At 46.9% G+C, this 20,385-nt stretch overlaps 2 protein-coding genes, 1 long non-coding RNA gene, 1 other non-coding gene and 1 pseudogene across 15 annotated transcripts; all 5 read right to left on the minus strand.

The window, feature by feature from the left end:
• Positions 1 to 1,419: 1,419 nt before the first annotated feature.
• LOC119353421 (momilactone A synthase-like) lies at positions 1,420 to 2,694 on the minus strand. The gene is made up of 2 exons (XM_037620048.1): positions 2,560 to 2,694; positions 1,420 to 2,473 (listed from the first exon to the last, which is right to left on the minus strand). The coding sequence occupies exons 1-2, from the start codon at positions 2,586 to 2,588 to the stop codon at positions 1,585 to 1,587; spliced, it is 918 nt and encodes a 305-aa protein (XP_037475945.1). The 5' UTR covers positions 2,589 to 2,694; the 3' UTR covers positions 1,420 to 1,584.
• A 657-nt stretch (positions 2,695 to 3,351) lies between these two features.
• Positions 3,352 to 8,382, minus strand: LOC119353422. Of its 12 annotated transcripts, XR_005170425.1 has the most exons (9): positions 7,742 to 8,382; positions 6,835 to 6,974; positions 6,612 to 6,710; positions 6,509 to 6,535; positions 4,827 to 5,723; positions 4,612 to 4,678; positions 4,350 to 4,499; positions 4,011 to 4,100; positions 3,352 to 3,879 (listed from the first exon to the last, which is right to left on the minus strand). It is a non-coding gene; the product is annotated as an uncharacterized LOC119353422 (long non-coding RNA). The 12 variants fall into 12 exon arrangements; XR_005170426.1 differs by having other exon boundaries at positions 4,827 to 6,535; positions 6,612 to 6,671; XR_005170421.1 differs by having other exon boundaries at positions 4,827 to 6,535.
• Positions 8,383 to 11,835: 3,453 nt separating this feature from the next.
• LOC119357654 (momilactone A synthase-like) lies at positions 11,836 to 12,875 on the minus strand. Its single transcript, XM_037624527.1, has one exon. The coding sequence runs from the start codon at positions 12,873 to 12,875 to the stop codon at positions 11,973 to 11,975; it is 903 nt and encodes a 300-aa protein (XP_037480424.1). The 3' UTR covers positions 11,836 to 11,972.
• Positions 12,876 to 15,082: 2,207 nt separating this feature from the next.
• LOC119359029 lies at positions 15,083 to 16,315 on the minus strand (annotated as a pseudogene).
• Positions 16,316 to 16,729: 414 nt separating this feature from the next.
• On the minus strand, positions 16,730 to 16,801 carry TRNAP-UGG. Its single transcript has one exon. It is a non-coding gene; the product is annotated as a tRNA-Pro (tRNA).
• Positions 16,802 to 20,385: the final 3,584 nt, after the last annotated feature.

Consider the following 20,385-nt stretch of genomic DNA (forward strand, 5'->3'; position numbering starts at 1 on the left):
CAATCGACACATATAAAAGGAGTACGTTGTGCCCTCTTGGAACATGTACACACAAATGAGTAGAACCCTGCCTCCAAACCACGGATCCTAAAGAATGCTCGTAAGGAAATATAAGACTGCTCACCACTACAGGAACCTTCAGGTCGGTGCCAGCACGCCATACACGTCTATCCGATCAACTCCCTGACAGGTCTCTGCCATGGGTTTTCCCCTATGCTAAATGTGATTTGTCTCTAATTTTCCGTACAAAATGATGTTCCAACGAGGAGATTATTAAGATCCTGGTTATGTTAAACCTACACAATTATTTCTAGCAAGCATTATAGAGCGAATAACCTATTTTTTTCCAAAAAAAGGATGGCCTCCCAAAAATGCTAGACTTACGGAAGGCTGCTATGGAATTTGCCTACAGACTCATTTCCCCATAAATCATCTATCCCTTGATTCCCTGTTGTGCCCCCCTTCTCCATTTTAGAAAAGTGGGAGCCTAGCTCCATGGGGCTACATCAGCCACCCACAATGGGAAGTACTCTCGAAAAAAAAACAATGGGAATTACGTGCAAACAACCCATGTCTCACAAATATCATTGCTAGGTCGACATCCCGACTTGTTGAATATAGTCCGATCTATCGCCTCCTAGTGCATGCACATAGAGACACAGACAGAATTGCACGTCTCCATAATGTGTACTCGGCACCACAGTGAGTAGCCACAAATCACTCTGTGCATTTTAAAACCGAACCGAAAAACCATACCGAAAATAAACCGAACCGAACCGATTTTTTTGTTTTTATGGTTTCTGGTTTCGGTATGGTATGAACTTTTCATACCGATTTGAACTTTGGTTTTTATGGTATATACCGAAAAACCGAATGGTTAACCGAATAAACCGAAGTAAAAGATAAATTTATATTTCTTGAGATGAACAACCGTACAAGTTGTCATTTTTCTTGTACATGAGTCAAATTCACTACTAAGCACCTACATTTTTCTTGTAACATTGTCATTTTTCTCTTTTTAAAATGCTAAGCACGTCCATAACCATCAACAGATGAATCAATGCATGAATATATACTTATATATATAGTCATATACTATTTGTGTAAAATAGAATGTGTTTTGAGTCATAAATTTGCAAATTATTATTACGTCATTTTCAAATTCGCGTCAACTTTGGTTTTTATGGTATATATCGAAACCATACCAAAATAATTTGGTATATACCAAAATCGAACCATATTTTAATTTCATACCGTATTTACCGAAGTATTAATACCGTACATACCAAAAAACGGTATAAACCGAACCATGTAAACCGAATAAACCGAACGCACAGGGCTAGCCACAAAGATAACAACAATCCGGCTGCTGTCATCTAGTACTCCGCATGGGGTCAACGTATGCATGTACTCGGCATCGAGGACAATTCGTTGTTTCAATCGTGAAACAAAAATGTAATGCTCGGTGATTCTACTTCCGGTGCAATACAATACTCTTTTTTTTGAGGGTGGTGCAATACAATACTACTACGTACTAGTAGTACGTATATAGGAAGTAAATTTATTTCAGGAGCTCGCTTCGTTTTACAGCGCCGGTGCCGGCATGTTGGGCGGCTTCCCCACCGTGAACCCGCCGTCGACGACGAGGTTGTGCCCGTTGACGTACTTGGCCTCGTCGGACGCCAGGTACAGCGCCGCCCTTGCGATGTCGTCCGGCTCCAGCACCGCGCCCTCCATCTCGTTGATGTCCCCCTCCACGATCCGCCGGTGCTCCTCCGCGCTGGCCTTCGGGTACCACTCCTCCAGGATGCGCATCACCAGCGGCGTCGGGATGTAGTTGGGCGAGACGGCGTTGACGCGCACCCCGGAGCGCGCCATCTCCCCCGCCACGGCGCGCACGATCCCGACCACCGCCGCCTTGGACACGCTGTACGGGTGCGGCGTCACGCTGCCCAGCACGCCGGCGACGCTGGCCATGCAGATGATGCTGCCGCTGCGGCGCGGCGCCATGACGCGGGCCGCGTGCTTCACCCCGGCAATCACGCCCCGGGCGTTGATCGCCATGACGGCGTCGAAGTCCGCGAGGTCGAGATCGCTCAGCCGGGGACGCGCCAGGGAGCCCACGATGCCGGCGTTATTGAGCATGATGTCCAACTTGCCGTGGCGGGCCACCGCGAGGTCCACGGCCGCGGCGACCTGCGCCTCGTCGGTCACGTCGCAGCGCGTGTAGCATGCCGCGTCCGGGCCGAGGTCGGCCGCCAGGGCGCGGCCCAGGTCGTCCTGGACGTCGGCGAGGACGACCTTGGCGCCGTTCCTGACGAACTCCGCGGCCGTCGCCTTGCCGATGCCGCTGGCCCCGCCGGTGATCACGGCCACCTTCCCGGCCAGCCTCTGCGAGCTCGAGGCCGTGGAGTAGCCGCGGTGGCTGACGTAGCCGGCCACCGACGCCAGCGCAGCCCGGCGGCTCTCCCCCCTGCAACACACACGCGCAGACACACCAAGACCAAGATTAGCACGCACATGCACGGCGTTCTCTTCCGAAACCAACCCCGGCGTTACCTGGTGACGACCTGCACCGCTCGGATCATCTTTGCGGATCTTGGCGAAGTGCGACTTGGCGATCGAGGCGAAGGAGACGACGGAGCAGCCGATATTTATCCGGGCGCCGGCCCGCCACGTACGTCCGGCTCGCTGTGGATGGATCATTGCATTGCGCCATGTGGGCTCTGACGTAGCATGCAGGTTGCAATCATGCGGACAAAAGGACACGGCACGCCGGGCTTCTACAGTTGCACTGACAGGACAGGCGAAACACCATTGCCGCCACCTACGCCCTACCCTGGATTCTTTCACCGATCAGGGACTCGGTGAATGCATCGGGAAGATGCCCTCTGTTCAGCCGCGCATGCTTAATTTCCATCCACCATTAGTAGAGTAGGATCAAAGCAATGGTTCATGTCCTGCATTTACCTAAGCATGCATGCAAAGACAAACAGGAGGACCTGGCCAAGTGGCCATGCCGGGCTGTAGCCCGAAGTGACATCTTTTGGTTACCTGATTCTTGAAAGACGGGCCGGGGCCTGATGCCGGCCTAGCTCCACCACTGATTCACAATCACATTATCCCGATCTGCAGAGCAACCGTGATCGTCCATAGACGTGACATTTTCTGAACCACTAGGGGTTGGGACGCCGCCGGGTGGCGCCACTGGGGAGGAAGTTCGGCGGTGCCTGGTAGGGGAGCGCACCTTTTCACTTGCCTTTTGTGGTCTAGGTAGCGCATGTACTGGCAACTGTTGCTCAACTAATTGAAAGTAGATAAATTTCTTAGCTTTGGTACATGATGCACATATATCCTTTTCACTTTTCTTTTTTGATCTGGGTAGCACATGCCAATGGATAGTAGTAAAATAATACTGACAGAAGCATGTTGCTGCTTCTTGAAAAAGAAAGATACAACACAAAAGTACAGCGCATGTACAAAATTGATCATGTAGGCTACACTTGATTTAATTCTTGTGAAAAGAGAGCAAATAGCACATCAAGAGCAGATGCCCGAATGGCCTTGTCCATTCCGGGCAGGTTGAAAAGCTCGATCAGCATGGAGGTGGGCGTCTTCATGGCGGCAGCACCATTAGTTGTGTGGCGCTGGGTGGGCGTCGAGGAGGATAGTGGCATTGGCCCCGCTGGCCTCGGGCCACGGCTGCATCATAAAAAAGGTGGTGTCCGCAAGGAGAGGATCAAGGTGCTACCTGTGGATTCCTGGGTGAGCATCACCAGCAGATATGGAAGTGGCACTGGTTCCCATGTCCGAGTCTCCACTGGTGAGGCCGGCGTGGTGGAAGGATCCGAAGAGGACTCATATGCAGATATGCATATTCTGGCCAATCATCTGGATATTAATTACTTATAGGTAGTGAGTTTGATAAATGTTCAGGATGTTGCAAGCTACAACTTCAATCAAGCTGAAATAGATAAATGCACTATAAAACGAGAGGGGAAATTTCTGACCTTTTAGAGTCTTTGTCCTCAGGCTGATAGGTAGGTGTAGTATCATGTGATCACCACTATCCAACTGCTTAGTGACTGAGAGAAAAGTTCCTGATAAAACAGAGATTGAGTTACAACACTAATGTAGAGATGATGTGAGGGCATGTACAATGATGGCATATGAATACATATTTTTCAGAAGACAACACTCATAACTATCTCAACAACGAACTGATACTGACATCTAAAATGGCATCCAAAATGAAGCCACGCGTGTAAAATTCCATCACATATTTATTTTGGAAAGCAATAATTAAAAACTATCACAACCAACATCTGAGAGCAACATCCAGAGATTACCTCACCATGGAGAGGCACTGGCCATCCTCGCCATCCCCGGATGGCAGGCAGCTAGGCGCCATGAGAGCGTGAGAGTATGGGAGAGATTACCTCACCATGAGAGCACTCATGGAATACCTGTAGCAGCCATATAGATCACAAACTCAAACCCTGCTCATGAAACACGAATTAAATTAGGAATAAGGGAAAAGAAAGAGCATATCAGGTGAAAATGTGCACAACCTGAAGTAAGGAGGATTGTAACAAAAAATTTGGAGCATACTTGAGAAACTTTTAGAGGGCGTGTAAATCTCATTCATGTGATCTCATAGTATTCTCATTCCTGCAACCTGCGTACAGCCAGCAAATGGAAGCAGGTTCATCTCACAAGAAAAAAGATGTAAACTCCTTCGAGGCACAAATATGCTAAAACATAGAAATCTCATACATATATTGCAAAGGCAATCAGTATACAACTAACGACATAATTCGCATTACCTCCCTCGTTGTAGAGACAAAGCGGCATGGTGGTAGTGGTGTACGATTGAGATGCCTACACACCACAAGATAAGCCTGATGAAATTCTGAATTGCCAAAAGTTGTAGATGATTCAAATAAGCAAGGACAACATATAAAAAAATCACAGAACAAAAACCAAAAATCCAAGGTTAAAAAATAGAGTGCCTAAGTAACACTAAAAGGATATACGAGACATGCGAAACAACGAGTTAGATTAGCCTAATGGAACACATGTAACCTTAGCAAGAAAAATATGACTTATTGAAAGTTAAAATTAATATGATGACTAACTACGAAAACTCGCTTATGTGCTCGGGCTCGTATGATCCTGAAGTGTGTAGTAGACATCAGTAGAAAATTTGGTATGACTACCTGAATGCTATTTCCAAAATGATAACATAACTATTTTGCAAGCTATTCTGTTCTATATCTACAAGTGTACTTAAGAGGATGTATTACTTTGGTTCTATTAGGTACGGACTTCTTTGTTCTCTTCAGACAGAAGAAAAGCTTATTGGTGAGATGAATCATGATCACCTTCAGATTTTTATATATGTACACAAGATCACCACCAAGAATATTTATATTCTTCACAACAGATAAAAGTAACCAGAGTTCTGATTCACACTGCTAACCAACAAATTAACAAGTTAATCAGATTTTCTAACTATAATTTGACAAACACCTTATCCCCATAAAATTCGATGTAGCTTTCCAAGTTTATAATAAGCAACAACAAATGTTTCATCATCACCATGCTTCTGCAAGAACCTGTGCAGACCCTTGTTAGACTTGCTATTAAAAAATGTAGAGCCACAACCAAAGGGACCTATAATGTATCCTCAAACCTGTCCAAACCCTTCAGCTCGAACATTACTGAAATACAAGACACAGAAAATCAAATTGACATACTTCTAGCAGAATATTAGTAGGATCTAATTTGATAATCAAATATAAATTCTTCACACAGAACAGCAGTATAAGTTGTTCAGCATGGGCTAATATGGCACTATCATGACAGTACAACAGAGATAAGCAAACCTCTTTATCTGCTTGAGCCATCGATTAAGGTTATCAAAGATAATTTCACAGTTAACTCGCAACCATGCAAATACACATCATACAAATGGCAATTTGAATTAAATCTGCTACATGTAGAAACAACAAGTGCCTGCCAAACATCTAAACAGCCATAGCTCGAAGGCTAGGTCGGGGAATAGAAAAAGGACAGGGAGATCAAGAGATCACCAAAGGACATGGCTGTGGAAGTAATAAACAACACCGAAAAGCCAGTACTTTTTACAAAAAACGGTGGGAGAAATAATAAGTAGGCCTCATGCGAGGGCTAACTCCAACCATCATGATAAGGCTATGAAGAATTTAGTACAGAAGTCTGAATGTGGCCTCCTATAAAATACTTTCTAGATAGTTATATTGTACTATAAGATGCTAAATCAGGAAGGAAAAACATGTTCCAATGAGCAAACACTCTTCACACCGATCTTTATAGAACAGACATACCGCATATATATCCTGGACATATGCAGTGTATTACTATATTCAAGGATGGCATGAACATATGCAGTGCTCCTGTGAGACGGGTTTAATTCACAAAGAATAGTATTATGTGCTTAAAATCTTGGTTAGGGTGAGAAGGTCACCTGGCTGTGTTCAAGTGCCACGGGAACCTAGCAACAATGAAAAATAGATTAAGGTGAGAAGGCCACCAGGTTTCCTAACCAATGAGAACGATGGCAATGTTACAGGTCCGGTGTCCGCGTTGCGGTGAATTGTGCTGCGTAGAACTGGATGCCCTTTCCCAGCCTGCAAGCTGAGCCCAAACGTATCAACCACCACCTTGCTCTAGATCCATTCCGTGAACACATAAAACACTAATTAATGCAACTCCAACTTCACAAGAACTCAATCAGAACAGAGTCTTTATTCAGAGAAAAAGCCAAAATTGATGCAGCAGTTTTGTGTGCACCTGCCATTGCATGGATCAGTTGTGACTGAACCCACCGGTCTCTGAATTGCCTTGCCTTACACGGGCAAGTTTGAGCATACATACTAAATCAATTAATCCAGACGACGGTTGCCGTCACATCCTTCGGCGAGACTCCACCACTGGGCATTGGAAGTAAAATCAAGACACGGTCGGTCACACTTGGGTACACCAATAGGAAAATCGGTGAAGCATATTATGAAATTAAAGCACTTTAGTAAATGTGTGTGTGCACACGTATAAGAGGGTGTCATCATGTACTGAGAGCACTGGGCATATTAACTGTTCATTTCTTTCTTACAATTGATGATCAGTTTAAATGTCTTGTAGTGAGTTACCTAACATGCTTAAGTAATGTAACTAATAGGCGTGACAGTAACTGAAGCAAATAATAAGCAATAGTCATTGCCGTGTTATGTAGCCCATACAATTTAGAAATGAAACTTCAGTAGCAGATATATGGTTTATGTGTGAGCAAACAAAATAGCGTTTACGGTAGTTAGCTGATGAGTGTTTGTGTGTCAGAACTGTTAGCAAATAGTAGAGCATACATATTAACTTTTAAAGGAGTGGTTATGTGTCAGAATTGTTATCAAATAGCCTCAGGTCAACATTGGTGACACCAATCACCAACTCCCAAGAAACAGGACCCGTATCGGATGAGGGTTAGGCAGATGGACATAATTAAGTTAAATTCATGCGGCTAAATTCAGATGACACGGGAAATTGCAGATATATATTGAGGCTAATATTTTGGTATTTTTTGACAAGTCTGATGGAATTGTCTGCAAGTCAAAGATGACCAGCAATTCTTCTGTACATACAGTGATCTAAGCCTAAGTTCCTTCAATTCCACAAATGCAGATGGAGAAGGAAGATGGATGCATACCTGGGTGATTGCACGGAGGTGGAGGTGAGTGTGGCCTTCTTGCCGCTGATGGCCAGATCTGCTCCCAATGGTGCTTCTCCATGGGCTTGTTGTCTCCTTCTTCATCCTTCCTTCATCTCGCCCTCCCCTCCCGACGACATCGCCGACGGCCATCTGTGTGTCCGGCCCGCTCCGGCTGGCGCTCAACCCAGCACAATAGAACCACCCTGCCGGTCTGCCTCCTCCTCAGCATCATCGAATTTAGGGCCCCGTATTTAGAACCCTGCAAGCCACCTGCGGCTAGATGTACAACCCGGCGTCGCTGAAACCCACAACCGGTATCCGTGCCAGTCCCTCGTGGTTCCCAGACAGTTGCCCGAGACCTCACCGGCGTACCCGACACCGCGGCAGTTGCCCGAGCCCGGGCCTCCATGTCGGCGGCATCGCGGTGCAGACGGGAGGCCTGGCCCCACGAGACAGAGAGTCCGATGCTACCACCGCTCTAGGACATACACCGGTTGGGAAGACGAGGATCTGCAGGTTCTGGGGGCGGGAGACGAGCGCACGACCAGATCGAGCCTGCCGTGTCATCATGGATTACAGATGAGAGGAGACTTCGTGGGGAAGGCAAGGGAAGCGGAAGAGAGGGGCGGATTGGTTGCCTCTCGCTAGGCTGGGTAAGACAAAACAAGGCACCCAATCGCTGGCTTCGGGAGCGTTTTTTTTCTCTCGCTACGTGTCTATCCTTCCTGCCCAATCCAGGCCATCGACGTGGCATATGTGAGGGGACGCCCTTCGCGCGACTGTTAATGGGTTGTATGGTCCAGCTAGACCCATGTATAGTCCACACCATTAAATTAAGCCAGGAATATGAACACGTGGATTCAGAAGCTAAAAATACCCCCTCCGTCCTAAACTGCAGTGCTTATCAAACATTATCAAAGTTAAACTTTATAATTTTTGATCAAGTTTGTAAAAATACATATCGACATCTAGTATATGAAATTAATACCATTAAATTCAGCATAAAATATATTTTCATATCATATATATTTGGTATTATAGAAATTGGTTTTGCTAAATCTCACCTAGCTGAGAAATACTCTTGTCTCATTCACACCACCCGATAAAAAAGTTGGGTCGCGATTCAGCAGCCTCTGGAGCGCCTAGCTCAACCTGTGTAGTGATGCCTCGTCCAGGAGCTCCTATTTTCACGTAGGCCTGCAGATAGGCACAGATTTATTTTAAAATTCGTGGAAATTTTCAAACTCACAAAAATGTGAATTCCTTATCGTTTTCAATTTGTCAAATTTTTCCAAATTCTTGAAATTATTTTGAACTCATGATTTTTTTTAAAATTCATAAAGGGATTTTCAAATTTGTGATTGGCAAACGTTTTAAAAAATCAAGAATATTTTATTTAAATTTGCAACTATTTCTAATATTTAGGAACATTTTTAATTCACGAATATTTTTTCTTGGTATGGTTTCAATTCGGTTCTAAAATGCACAGAGTGAGACACTAGATAGTAACCTTTTTTTTTTTTGCAAGAGCACTAGATAGTAACCTTACTTTGTGAATATTCTTCCCAGCATTATCCAGTTTGCACATGTTTAATTAACGTGTTTTTTCTTATCCTGTTAGCAAGTCAAAGATTTTCACGGAGCTTCAACACGAAGACTTGATCTCGCAAAAACAAAAGAAAAGAGGACGGACCTATTCTTCTTAAAATGAGACAAGAAGCGATTGTTCCACTAATGATGCATGTTTGGATCAAGTATTTCCCCCTGCTGAAGATGATTCCTACATGTGCTGAGAATGGCGGACTTTCGTTATCAATCTGAAGTACAAGAAAAAAAGAGATGTTTCTTCTGTCCATTTTCCCATTTTTTTTGTGGGGTTTTCCCATATTCTTTTCATGAATATGATAAAAGGAAATGTAATGTGAAAGCATTTATCTGAGGAGGGTCAGCTCTAACTTGAAACAAACATGCCCTACAAGTGGACTGCAAACGAACAATTTAAATTTATCAGATGCTTCTTTATTCAATTTGTGTTCAAATATTTCTAATTGCTCTTTTGTCGAGATGGACGGGTGTGGCAACACGCTTTCTTGTTCTAATGTGTTTTGTGCGATATGTTGCTATGCTCATCCACAAGACAAGGTCCTTATTTTGATTTAGTTTTCCAAGCACATCTGTAAACACTGTGGTGGAGTGGGGAAACGTTTTCACCCGGCGGACCGACTGAAACTTCGGCCGGTCGCGCGCGGGCCGTGCGTTTCGTTTCGATCGTGCGTCTGGCACCCCACCCGCTGCGTTAGACACAGACCCACACATCACAGTTTTTTTTTCTGGTCGTCTTCTTCCACAAACGCATCACAACCTTATCTGCTCCCCCATGATCCCCTGAGCCGTTTCTCGCTCCGCCGGTCCGCCACGGCTTCACGGCGAGCTCCACCACCGGAGCGACCTCTCCTATATCCCTTTTTTTTCTTCCTTCCCGGCGAACTCTTCCTCCCACCTCCCACAGATTCCATGTCGTCGTCCTCACATCCTCCCTGCTCCTAACGACCCCTAACTCCTTGGAGTTAGACACGAAACGGCCTGGGGCGGCGAGCCTAGGTGCTGTGAACCACCGGCCGCCGAAGTTTTATGATAAGATGGCCGAGATGACCATCTCCGGCAATGGTAAACAACCGATCAGACGGTGTTGCAACCATTGTCGGTTTTTGCTACGACCGGCCACAAATTTTGCTACAACCAACTGGCCACTCTGCCTCTCGTGACAGTGACGACAATGTTTTTTGCTACAACTATAATCTAATTTTGCTACGACCGCTAATTTTTTTTTTGCTACAACCAAATGGCCATACCGTGCCTCGCGACGGGGAGACGGCCGTTTATGTTGTAACCGCCGTTTACTTTTGCTACTACCCGGTGATACAATTTGCTACTATCGGCGAGAATGAATTTTTGCTGCCACCATCTACTTTTTCTACTACTGGCGAGGGCGAATTTTTGCTGCAACCGCGGTCTATCACCGTCTACTTTTTGCTACTACCGCTGGGGTCAATTTTTTTCCTACAACCAGCAATGAAAATGTTGCGATCGACACACACGACGAGCTACAATCAATGCGGCGACCATTTTTTGTTGCAACCATCGTTGTCATTTGCTACAACCAACAACAAAAAAAGCTACCTCTGATGACATGATTTGCTGCAATGGCAACACCGAAGTTTTGTGGTGGCGACCGAGGTGTTGTGTTTTTGCTGCAACCGGAAGCATGAAAAGCTACCACCGGCGGTCATTTATCTACAACCGGCAACGAAAAAGCTACAATCGGATATGTGATTTGCTGCAACGGCCACGACGGAATTTGTGGTGGCGACGGCGGCGCTGAGATTTTCGCTGCAACCGGCAGCGGGAAAAGCTACAACCGGTGTCATGTCTTGCTACTCCCGGCAAAACCCGACTAAGGTTGAAGCAAATCGTGGTCGCCGCGGTGACTGTCGACATGAATGGTTGTAGCGATTCCTGTCACCGGTCGTAGCAAAAATGAACAATGGTTGAAGCAAAATATATCTGCACGTGGATGATGAAGGAGAAAAGAATGGTTGGGTGTGGCCATGGCGACAGGGCTGCGGCGAGGGGCGGCGGCGGAGCTGCAACCTGAGCTTCACCCGTCGCTGTTGAGAGCTACAACCGTAGGTGTAGGTGTTTCATGGGTCAACGCGGCGACGAGGATGAACGACACAGGTGGGGACCGGCGACGAGAACGCCGGCGAGGATGGGGACCGGCGACGAGGACGGCCGGTGGGTGGGGACCGGGCGACGAAGTCAGACACCGGAGGGGAGAGGATGCGTGCACCGAGAGGGAGATGCGAATCCAGCGAGAGGAAGAAGAAGCTGCGAGGCAAACCCTTTTTTTGCCAGATCCAATGGCCCACGCGGCTCAAATCCAATGGTCCTGACGCGACCGGCACAACAGTACAATGTGTCAATCGTGTGGAGCCCTAGGCATGTGTTTCTTAAGTCAACGTCCAATTCCCTCGCAAAATAAAAATAAGTCAACGTCCAATGCCCATTGGAACATACTGTATCCCAGGAGTAGAGTTCACTACGAGTCTACGAGAATATATTTTTGAAGTGATACAGTTCATTCATCACGAATGTTTTCTTTTGCAATGCCGAAGAAATAAACAGATTTGTTCCCGTAGAGCAATACACTGACTCTGATTGTGTCCCTTCACTGTGCCGGTGCCGGCATGTTGAGTGCCTTCCCCACCGTGAACCCGCCGTCGACGACGAGGTTGTGGCCGTTGACGTACTTGGAGTCGTCGGACGCCAGGTACAGCGCCGCCTTGGCGATGTCCTCCACCTCCAGCACCACCCCTTCCATCTCGTTGATGTCGCTCTCCACGATCCGGCGGTGCTCCTCGCCGCTCGCCTCCGGGTGCCACTCCTCCAGGATGCGCAACACCAGCGGCGTCAGGATGTAGTAGGGCGAGATGGCGTTGACGCGCACGCCCGAGCGCGCCAGCTCCCCGGCCACCGAGCGCACGAGCCCCACCACCGCCGCCTTGGAGACGCTGTACGGGTGCGCCGTCATCTGGCCCAGCACGCCGGCGATGCTGGCCGTGCAGATGCTGCTGCCGCTGCGGCGCGGCGCCATGACGCGGGCCGCGTGCTTGACCCCGGCCATGACGCCCCGTGTATTGATCGCCATGACGGCGTCGAAGTCGGCGAGGTCGAGCGCACCCAGCTCAGGCCGCGCCAGGGAGCCCACGATGCCGGCGTTGTTGAGCATGATGTCGAGCTTGCCGTGGCGGGCCACGGCGAGGTCCACCGCCGCGGCGACCTGCGCCTCGTCGGTGACGTCGCAGCGGGTGTAGGACGCGGAGTCGGCCGCCAGGGCGCGGCCCAGGTCGTCCTGGACGTCGGCGAGCACGACCTTGGCGCCGTTCCTGACGAACTCCGCGGCCGTCGCCTTGCCGATGCCGCTAGCGGCGCCGGTGATCACCGCCACCTTGCCGGCCAACCTCTGGGAGCCTGTGGCCGTGGAGTAGCCGCACTGGCCGGCGAGGCCAGCCACCGCCGCAGGCGCAGCGCGACGGCTCCCACACACACACACACACACACACACACACATCAGGTTTAGCATGTAGAGCCCATTAGCACAAACATTACTCGGAATGCAGAGCCTGCCAGATCGATTATTTGACGCATCGTAGGTACCTCGGAACATCTTGCTGGTCTGTCGAGCTCCTGCCTTCCGTCGATGTGGCAAATGTGACCTGCATCGTACCTGACCAGCCGTTATTTAACGAGACGCCGGCCAGAAAATTCACCTCGTGGCTGGCGCGACACGTGAGTCCATGTGCCCACAACGCATCCAAGTGCGCCAGTTGCGTTTTCTTTTCTTTTAGCCTCTTTTTTTAAACTTCGGTCGCTTTATTGGATCAAAGAACTGTTACATCGTCCACCAAACCTTTTACAATTAAAACCTGCGGTTTTTCGACCCACGGCGAAGGGGCCGACCTCGCTAGCCTAGCTAATTTGTGAGAAATAGAGTTTGCCTCTCTGAGGCAGTTAACAAAAGAAACCGAAGTATAGCCTATAATAAGGACCAAACAATCCGAATAGATCACAGCTGCGCCTGAATCCATAAAACCTCCATTCTTCATAGTATTGATCACCTCGAGGCAGTCCGACTCGACCACCAACTTGCTTATCCCCAGCTGTTGCGCCAATAGCAGCCATGTCGTAGTGCATACGCTTCCGCCGTCCCTCCATCCGCAACATGCTCTAGCTTTTCATTTGACGCCGCGACGAAGCCACCCTCATGGTCATGTAGAACAACACCTACAGCACCCTAGAGGGAATGTGCGCTGAAAGCTGCATCTACGTTTAACTTCACAAAACCCTTAAGTGGCTTTCTCCAACCATCTTTCCTTGGTTCTGAACTCTTTTTCATGGCTTTCAAATAGTTTGCCGTTAGCGCCGCGATCGACAGTGCTGATCGAGCCAGGGCCTGCACTTCCTCCCCATGGACATGTTGTCGTCGTTCCCACCATATGTACCAGATGCCCACAAGGATTAGAGCTTAGGCAGAAACATCTGGTATCTGACTATCACGTGCAGGAACACATAAAATATAGTCCAGAGCCGCTGATCCCGCCCTATCTGTCGAACACGCCTCTTCTATGAACTTGTCCAGCTTGAGGCACCTCCAGATTTCAGCTGCACTCGGACAAGTGAAAAGTGAATGCATGATGTCCTCACATCCACCAGCGCACATAGGGCAACTGTCGTCCGTGTCAATATTACATTTGTGGAAGAAGGTTTTAGTCAGTTGTAAGAAGGTTGTCAATCTGGTTTTTGGGAAAGCTTCACGAACCTTTCGCCGGTTTTAGCTGGCTTTTTTTTAACTGGCATCTTTACTTTTTTTTTTCATTTTCACTTTTGGTTTTTTTATTTGTCTTATTTTCTACATTACATTTTCCTTTTAAATTTGTGAACATTTTTGAATTTTTTTAAAATTGAAATAGCATTTGTAAAATTCTGGAATTATTTTTTGAATGCACAAAATTTTATAAGTTTGGGTGCATTATTTTATTTCACGAATATTTTCTAACTTCACAAAAAATTGAACTCGCAAATAATTTTGAACCATCACCATTATTTCAAATTTGTGATCTTTTTCAAAATCTGCAAACTTTTTTGAATTCACAAACATCTTTTAAATTCATAGATTTTGTAAAATTCTTGTAAATATTCAAATTCACAGACATTTTTAAAATTCATGATTTTTTTGAATTTGTGAACACTTTTCTAAATTTTTGAAATTATTTTGAACTCATGGATATTTTAAAAATTCACAAAGGTTTTTAAATTTTTCTGATCCGCAAACACATTTTTCAAAAATTTATTTAAATTTGCAAATATTTTCCAATTGAGGAACATCTGTTTAATTCACGAATATTTTTCTCAGTATGGTTTTGTTTCGGTTATGAAATGTATCTAGTGAGATGCTAGATAGTAACCTTACTTTGTGCATATATTTTCGATTACTCGTTTGTTCAAATGGACGGGTGCGACAACACGCGCCTTCATGTGCTAGTGTTCTTTGTGTCATATATCATTGTGCTCATCTACAAGACAAGGTGCTTATTTCGATTTATTTTTGGAAGCACATCTCTAAACACCTTGAACGGTATATGGCCTAGCGATGTGATTTTTGTGCTTATTAAGCACTTGGGTGGAGTGTGTCAATCGTCTGGAGCCCCAGGCAAGATTTTCTTTTAAAGTGATACAGTTCATTCATCATTCATCACGAAGGTTTTCTTTTGCAACTCTGAAGAAATAGATAGATTTGTTTCGGTACAGCAAATACAACACTCATAATCGCACAAGACATCGCCGAGAGCCCATGAGGTGTTCGTCTGATGATTTCTGACCGTGTCCTTCACTGTGCCGGTGCCGGCATGTTGGGCGCCTTCCCCACCGTGAACCCGCCGTCGACGACGAGGTTGTGGCCGTTGACGTACTTGGAGTCGTCGGACGCCAGGTACAGCGCCGCCTTGGCGATGTCCTCCACCTCCAGCACCACTCCTTCCATCTCGTTGATGTCCCCCTCCACGATCTGCCGGTGCTCCTCGCCGCTCGCGTCAGGGTACCACTCCTCAGGATGCGCTTCACCAGCGGCGTCAGGATGTAGTTGGGCGAGATGGCGTTGACGCGCACGCCCGAGCGCGCCAGCTCCCCGGCCACGGAGCGCACGAGCCCCACCACCGCGAACTTGGAGACGCTGTACGGGTGCGGCGTCAGCTGGCCCAGCACGCCGGCGATGCTGGCCGTGCAGATGATGCTGCCCGCGCGGCGCGGCGCCATGACGCGGGCCGCGTGCTTGACCCCGGCCATGACGCCCCGGGTGTTGATCGCCATGACGGCGTCGAAGTCGGCGAGGTCGAGCGCGCCCAGCTCGGGCCGCGCCAGGGAGCCCACGATGCCGGCGTTGTTGAGCATGATGTCGAGCTTGCCGTGGCGGGCCACGGCGAGGTCGACCACCGCGGCAACCTGCGCCTCGTCGGTGACGTCGCAGCGGGTGTAGGACGCGGAGCCGGCGCCGAGCTCGGCCGCCAGGGCGCGGCCCAGGTCGTCCTGGACGTCGGCGAGCACGACCTTGGCGCCGTTCCTGACGAACTCCGCGGCCGTCGCTTTGCCGATGCCGCTAGCGGCGCCGGTGATCACGGCCACCTTACCAGCCAGCCTCTGGGAGCCCGAGGCCGTGGAGTAGCCGCAGTGGCCGGCGAAGCCGCCCGCCGCAGCACGACGGCCCTCGCCCCTGCAACACTCACACACAGCATGATCAGCATGCAACCAGAAACCATCACCAGAGAACACATTTGTGCTACCAGATCGGTTCGCCGTGGCTCCGAGCGCATCGTACCTGAGGACGACCTGCATCGCTCGGAACATCTTGCTGACCTGTCTCCGTCGCCGTGGCAAATGTGACCTGCATCGTACCTGAGCGACCGTTATTTAACGAGACGCCGGCCCGGCCGTACGTCGCGCCGTCGCGCGCTCTGGATCATTGACATGACGGCCTGTGAGCTGTGACTGGGCAAGCTGGCATCACTCACGATCACGTTATCTCGACTCGATCTGCAGAGCGGTGAGAGATGAGTTGGGCGGCGACAGAAAATTCACCTCGCGGCTCGCGCGTGCATGTGTTCACAGCGCATGCAAGTGCGCCAGTTGCGTTTTCTTTTCTCTCCGTGCTCGCCGATCGATCGCAGGTGAGGGGATGCTGCGGGCGTTCGGGATCGTGGCACCGCCACGTGATCCCAGTTCCCCAAGCTCTCAAGCACCGGGACTCCGGGAGGGTCGCTTTACTGGCGTAGCGCGTCGCACAAGATTCCATCCAATTTCCTCGCCGAGCACGCGCCACGCCCTGCTCCTGACGCGGCAACGCGGGCAAAAAAAAAAAAAAAGAGAAAAAAGGGGGCATTCCGAGAATCGAACTCGGGACCTCTCGCACCCAAAGCGAGAATCATACCACTAGACCAAATGCCCATGCACGTGCGAATTCTCTATTACCATTTAATTAAGTTTGAATTCCTGCAAAATCATGGCCAGCTACCACCAAGGTGTCGATCCTAAGAGCAACTCTAGCACATCCAGATGTTCTGGTTGGATCAATGACCGATGTACGGTAGGGCAATTCTTTCATCTTCAATGCATACAATCAGTATCCGAGGGAACACTCTCGTTGCACCAGTCTCCCTCGCCTATTCGTGTAATTTGCAGTGGGTGCTCTTAGACTAGCCACAATGGATAGTAACATACACTAGTAACATACACATATCCCTAGACTATATTATTACCTTCATAGTGGGTAGTAACTTAAGTGTGGTAACATGCAAAGATTAATTTATTAGGTTATAGACTAATATTGCATTGGGACGTGTGATGTTACAGTAACTAGCTAAGTTACTACAACTACCTCTCTCTTCATTAACTCATTGCCACATAAGCAAATTTGCTGAGTTGGACTCGATGTTACTGCTGAAGTTACTCCCATTGTGGCTAGTCTTAGGGTAGGGACCCTTTGCAAAATCTCTTTATACAATGAATGATAAGATCTTGGAGATGAGAACATACTCGTTTACCAAGTAGTCCATATGCTAGCACACGCATTGTCGGGGTACACTTCTGAATTGCATGCACTTTCTCTAGGTTGTCATGCAGCATCCCTCTTGTGACCTTGTGACTGGACCAACCATCATGAGCCTCCACCGTAGTTCCAATGCGCAGAAATAGCTTCCTCAACATTCACTAAGTTATCCCATTGAGATGACTAAACATAAAACCCAGGGTTTCTGCCCAGTTTTTTTTTTCTGCGAGTAGATTGATGTTTACTTGTTGCAATCATTTTAGGATTTCACTTGTCTAAAACAAACAAACATATTTAACTAGTTTATTTCACTCATTTCACAAAACAGATTCCGCTAGTTTCATTCAATTCAAATAAATAATTTCAATCACTTTAAAAGATAACAAATTTCACTTTTTTAAAACAACATATTTCACTCATTTCAAACAACAGATTTCGATAATTCTTAAATCATTGGTTTCACTTAATTCAAAATACTCATTCCACTCAAATCAAAAAAATAATTTCACTTATTTCAGAGAATTGGTTTCAATAATTTCAAAAGAAGGTTTCACTCATTAAAAAAAAGCTTTTTGTCTATTCGAAAACGTTATTTCACACATTCCTGAAGACTTATTTCACTCACTTTAGATAGCAGATTTCATTCATTGAAAATTCACAATTCTAGAAAATACCGATTTCACTAAAATAAACTTTCACTCCTTTTCAAAAACAATTTTCGCTCATCTCAAATGAATAATTTCACTAAATTCATTTTTTTCACTCATTGGTCTTTTTCTAAGCGGTTCCCCACTAAAACAGATTGAGTGAAATAAGTTAGCTAAAACATTGAAATTTAAATGTGTTTGAAATGTATCCAAGATCTTGTTCAAAAGATATTGATGCTAGGAGTTCAAATATATATAAAAAAACAGAAATGGAATTTTGGTTTAAGAGATATGAATAATCTAAATTATCAAAAATAAAATAAAAGTGTGTGTGTGTGTGTGTGTGTGAGAGAGAGAGAGAGAGAGAGAGAGAGAGAGAGGACGACGCACACCTATCGGCCAAGGCCGTCGCCAAATGGATCAGTATAGTTATTCCTGAAATGATATGCAAGCCTTTTGCATATTTGCGAGAGAGAGAACATAGTGTGTGGCGCGCTTCACTCGGATGCACCCTCTGATCCTACATACGATTTATAGAAAATCTGAAAAGAATTTGTAGTGATGGGTCATGGGTACGCGTGGACTGTGTGCGCCTTCAGAAAAAAAATATGGTTATCATGTCATGCGCAGAGCAAAGAGACACTCTTCCCACTACTCGTGTCTACTACTATAATCCTCCTCTTACCACCATGAGTTCTCCGGAGTACTTTTAAAACACGCATGTTGAACTGCGGATGCATCATGCATGGTTGAATCTGACATTGGGTATGACCATTTCTTTTCGTCCCACCAAAGCATGAGTCGTAATTACAAATTAGCTCACGAGGACCCAGTGTATGCACAAACTAATGGTTCGTTTATTTTGAAGGAACACGGAGATAATCATTCCGGCGATGCAAAATATAAAACCGATCATCATGGCTATGGATATGCCGATCCCCTTTTCTTTTTCTGTTGATGCATAAAGCCTTCCGGCTCCACTTACACACTACAGTCCATTCCTGAAATCGGAAAACCATTCTCAGAGTGTTCTTTCTTTACATATGATATCTAACAGGCAAAGCAGGATTTTAAGGGCTGCCTAATCTTCAGTTAATTAACTAAGAGCATGTACAATAGTTAATATGATAGTCTTATCTTAAAGTTTGCATGTAGTAATTTAGAGATGACAATAAAACATCTATACAATGGAATATCTCTTAGTCTTATCTAAGTTAACTAGCTATTCTACAATCATGATGACATATATTTGGCAAGCCTTTTCTCATGGATTCTCTCTCCCCCACCTCTGTAATTATCTTATGTGATACATCTAAGATATCATCATTGTACATGTCCTAAGAGATCATTTTTAAGTCACCCTTCGCCTTCGTCCTCCGGCTTGTTCCCAACTCACCCTTGCCACCGACGACACGCCTGTTGGGACGAACCCTACTTTGCGGCATAGACCGAGCGGCCTCCCGGCAACACAGACGTCGAACAAAGGTAGACGAAGAAGACATCACAATTTTTCCGACGATGAACGCCGCGGCTCACGAATGCCTATATCTTGGCTTTATTTCTTACCATGACTCGAACACATACATGAAAATACACACCACCGTCCGACGAAGATTACATCTTTCTCATCTCTGGCTCTCTCTATACACACACCACATACACTTTATATAGCTTCACGCACGTTGTAGCTGCCACACCGGGCACAAGCCCACAACTACCATGCACGCACGTCCAGGTAACAAATCTTGGAATATCTCCAATATTTGTACGACCCGACTAGCCAGCTGCATGCACTAACTAATCTCTAACAATATGCACGACCAACATGCACGCCACACGCCGGAGCAACAATGTAACGCCCTCGATGCGGCAATATCTCCTACGTGTCGAAGCACGACTTAAAGGCATAACCGCATTGAAAGCATGTCGCAAGTAAGGCAATCTTCACAACATCCCATGTAATATAGATAATAAAAGCACGACCAACATGCACGCCACACGCCGGAGCAACAATGTAATGCCCTCGATGCGGCAATATCTCCTACGTGTCGAAGCACGACTTAAAGGCATAACCGCATTGAAAGCATGTCGCAAGTAAGGCAATCTTCACAACATCCCATGTAATATAGATAATAAAAGGGGAAGGTACATAGTTGGCTTACACTCGCCACGTCAATCAAAGTACATAAATAGCATTACATCATCCAAACACTCATGGCCCGGCTACGGTGCCAAAATGAAAGATCAACCCAACATGCGACACGGTCCCGATCGCCCCAACTGGGCACCACTACTGATCATCAGGGAAAGACACATAGTAACGGCGTGAGTCCTCG

The sequence above is a fragment of the Triticum dicoccoides genome, chromosome 2A, assembly GCF_002162155.2.
Source record: "Triticum dicoccoides isolate Atlit2015 ecotype Zavitan chromosome 2A, WEW_v2.0, whole genome shotgun sequence".
NCBI lineage: Eukaryota > Viridiplantae > Streptophyta > Magnoliopsida > Poales > Poaceae > Triticum > Triticum dicoccoides.

What these genes read in the sequence shown, in the direction of transcription:
- LOC119353421 (XM_037620048.1), bottom strand. Translation starts at nt 2,588, where the DNA reads ATGATCCGAGCGGTGCAGGTCGTCACCAG. An exon ending in GCGGTGCAGGTCGTCACCAG is followed by an intron (nt 2,474 to 2,559) that starts GTAACGCCGGGG and finishes TGTGTGTTGCAG; the next exon opens with GGGGGAGAGCCGCCGGGCTG.
- LOC119357654 (XM_037624527.1), bottom strand. Translation starts at nt 12,875, where the DNA reads ATGTGTGTGTGTGTGTGTGTGTGTGTGTGTGGGAGCCGTCGCGCTGCG.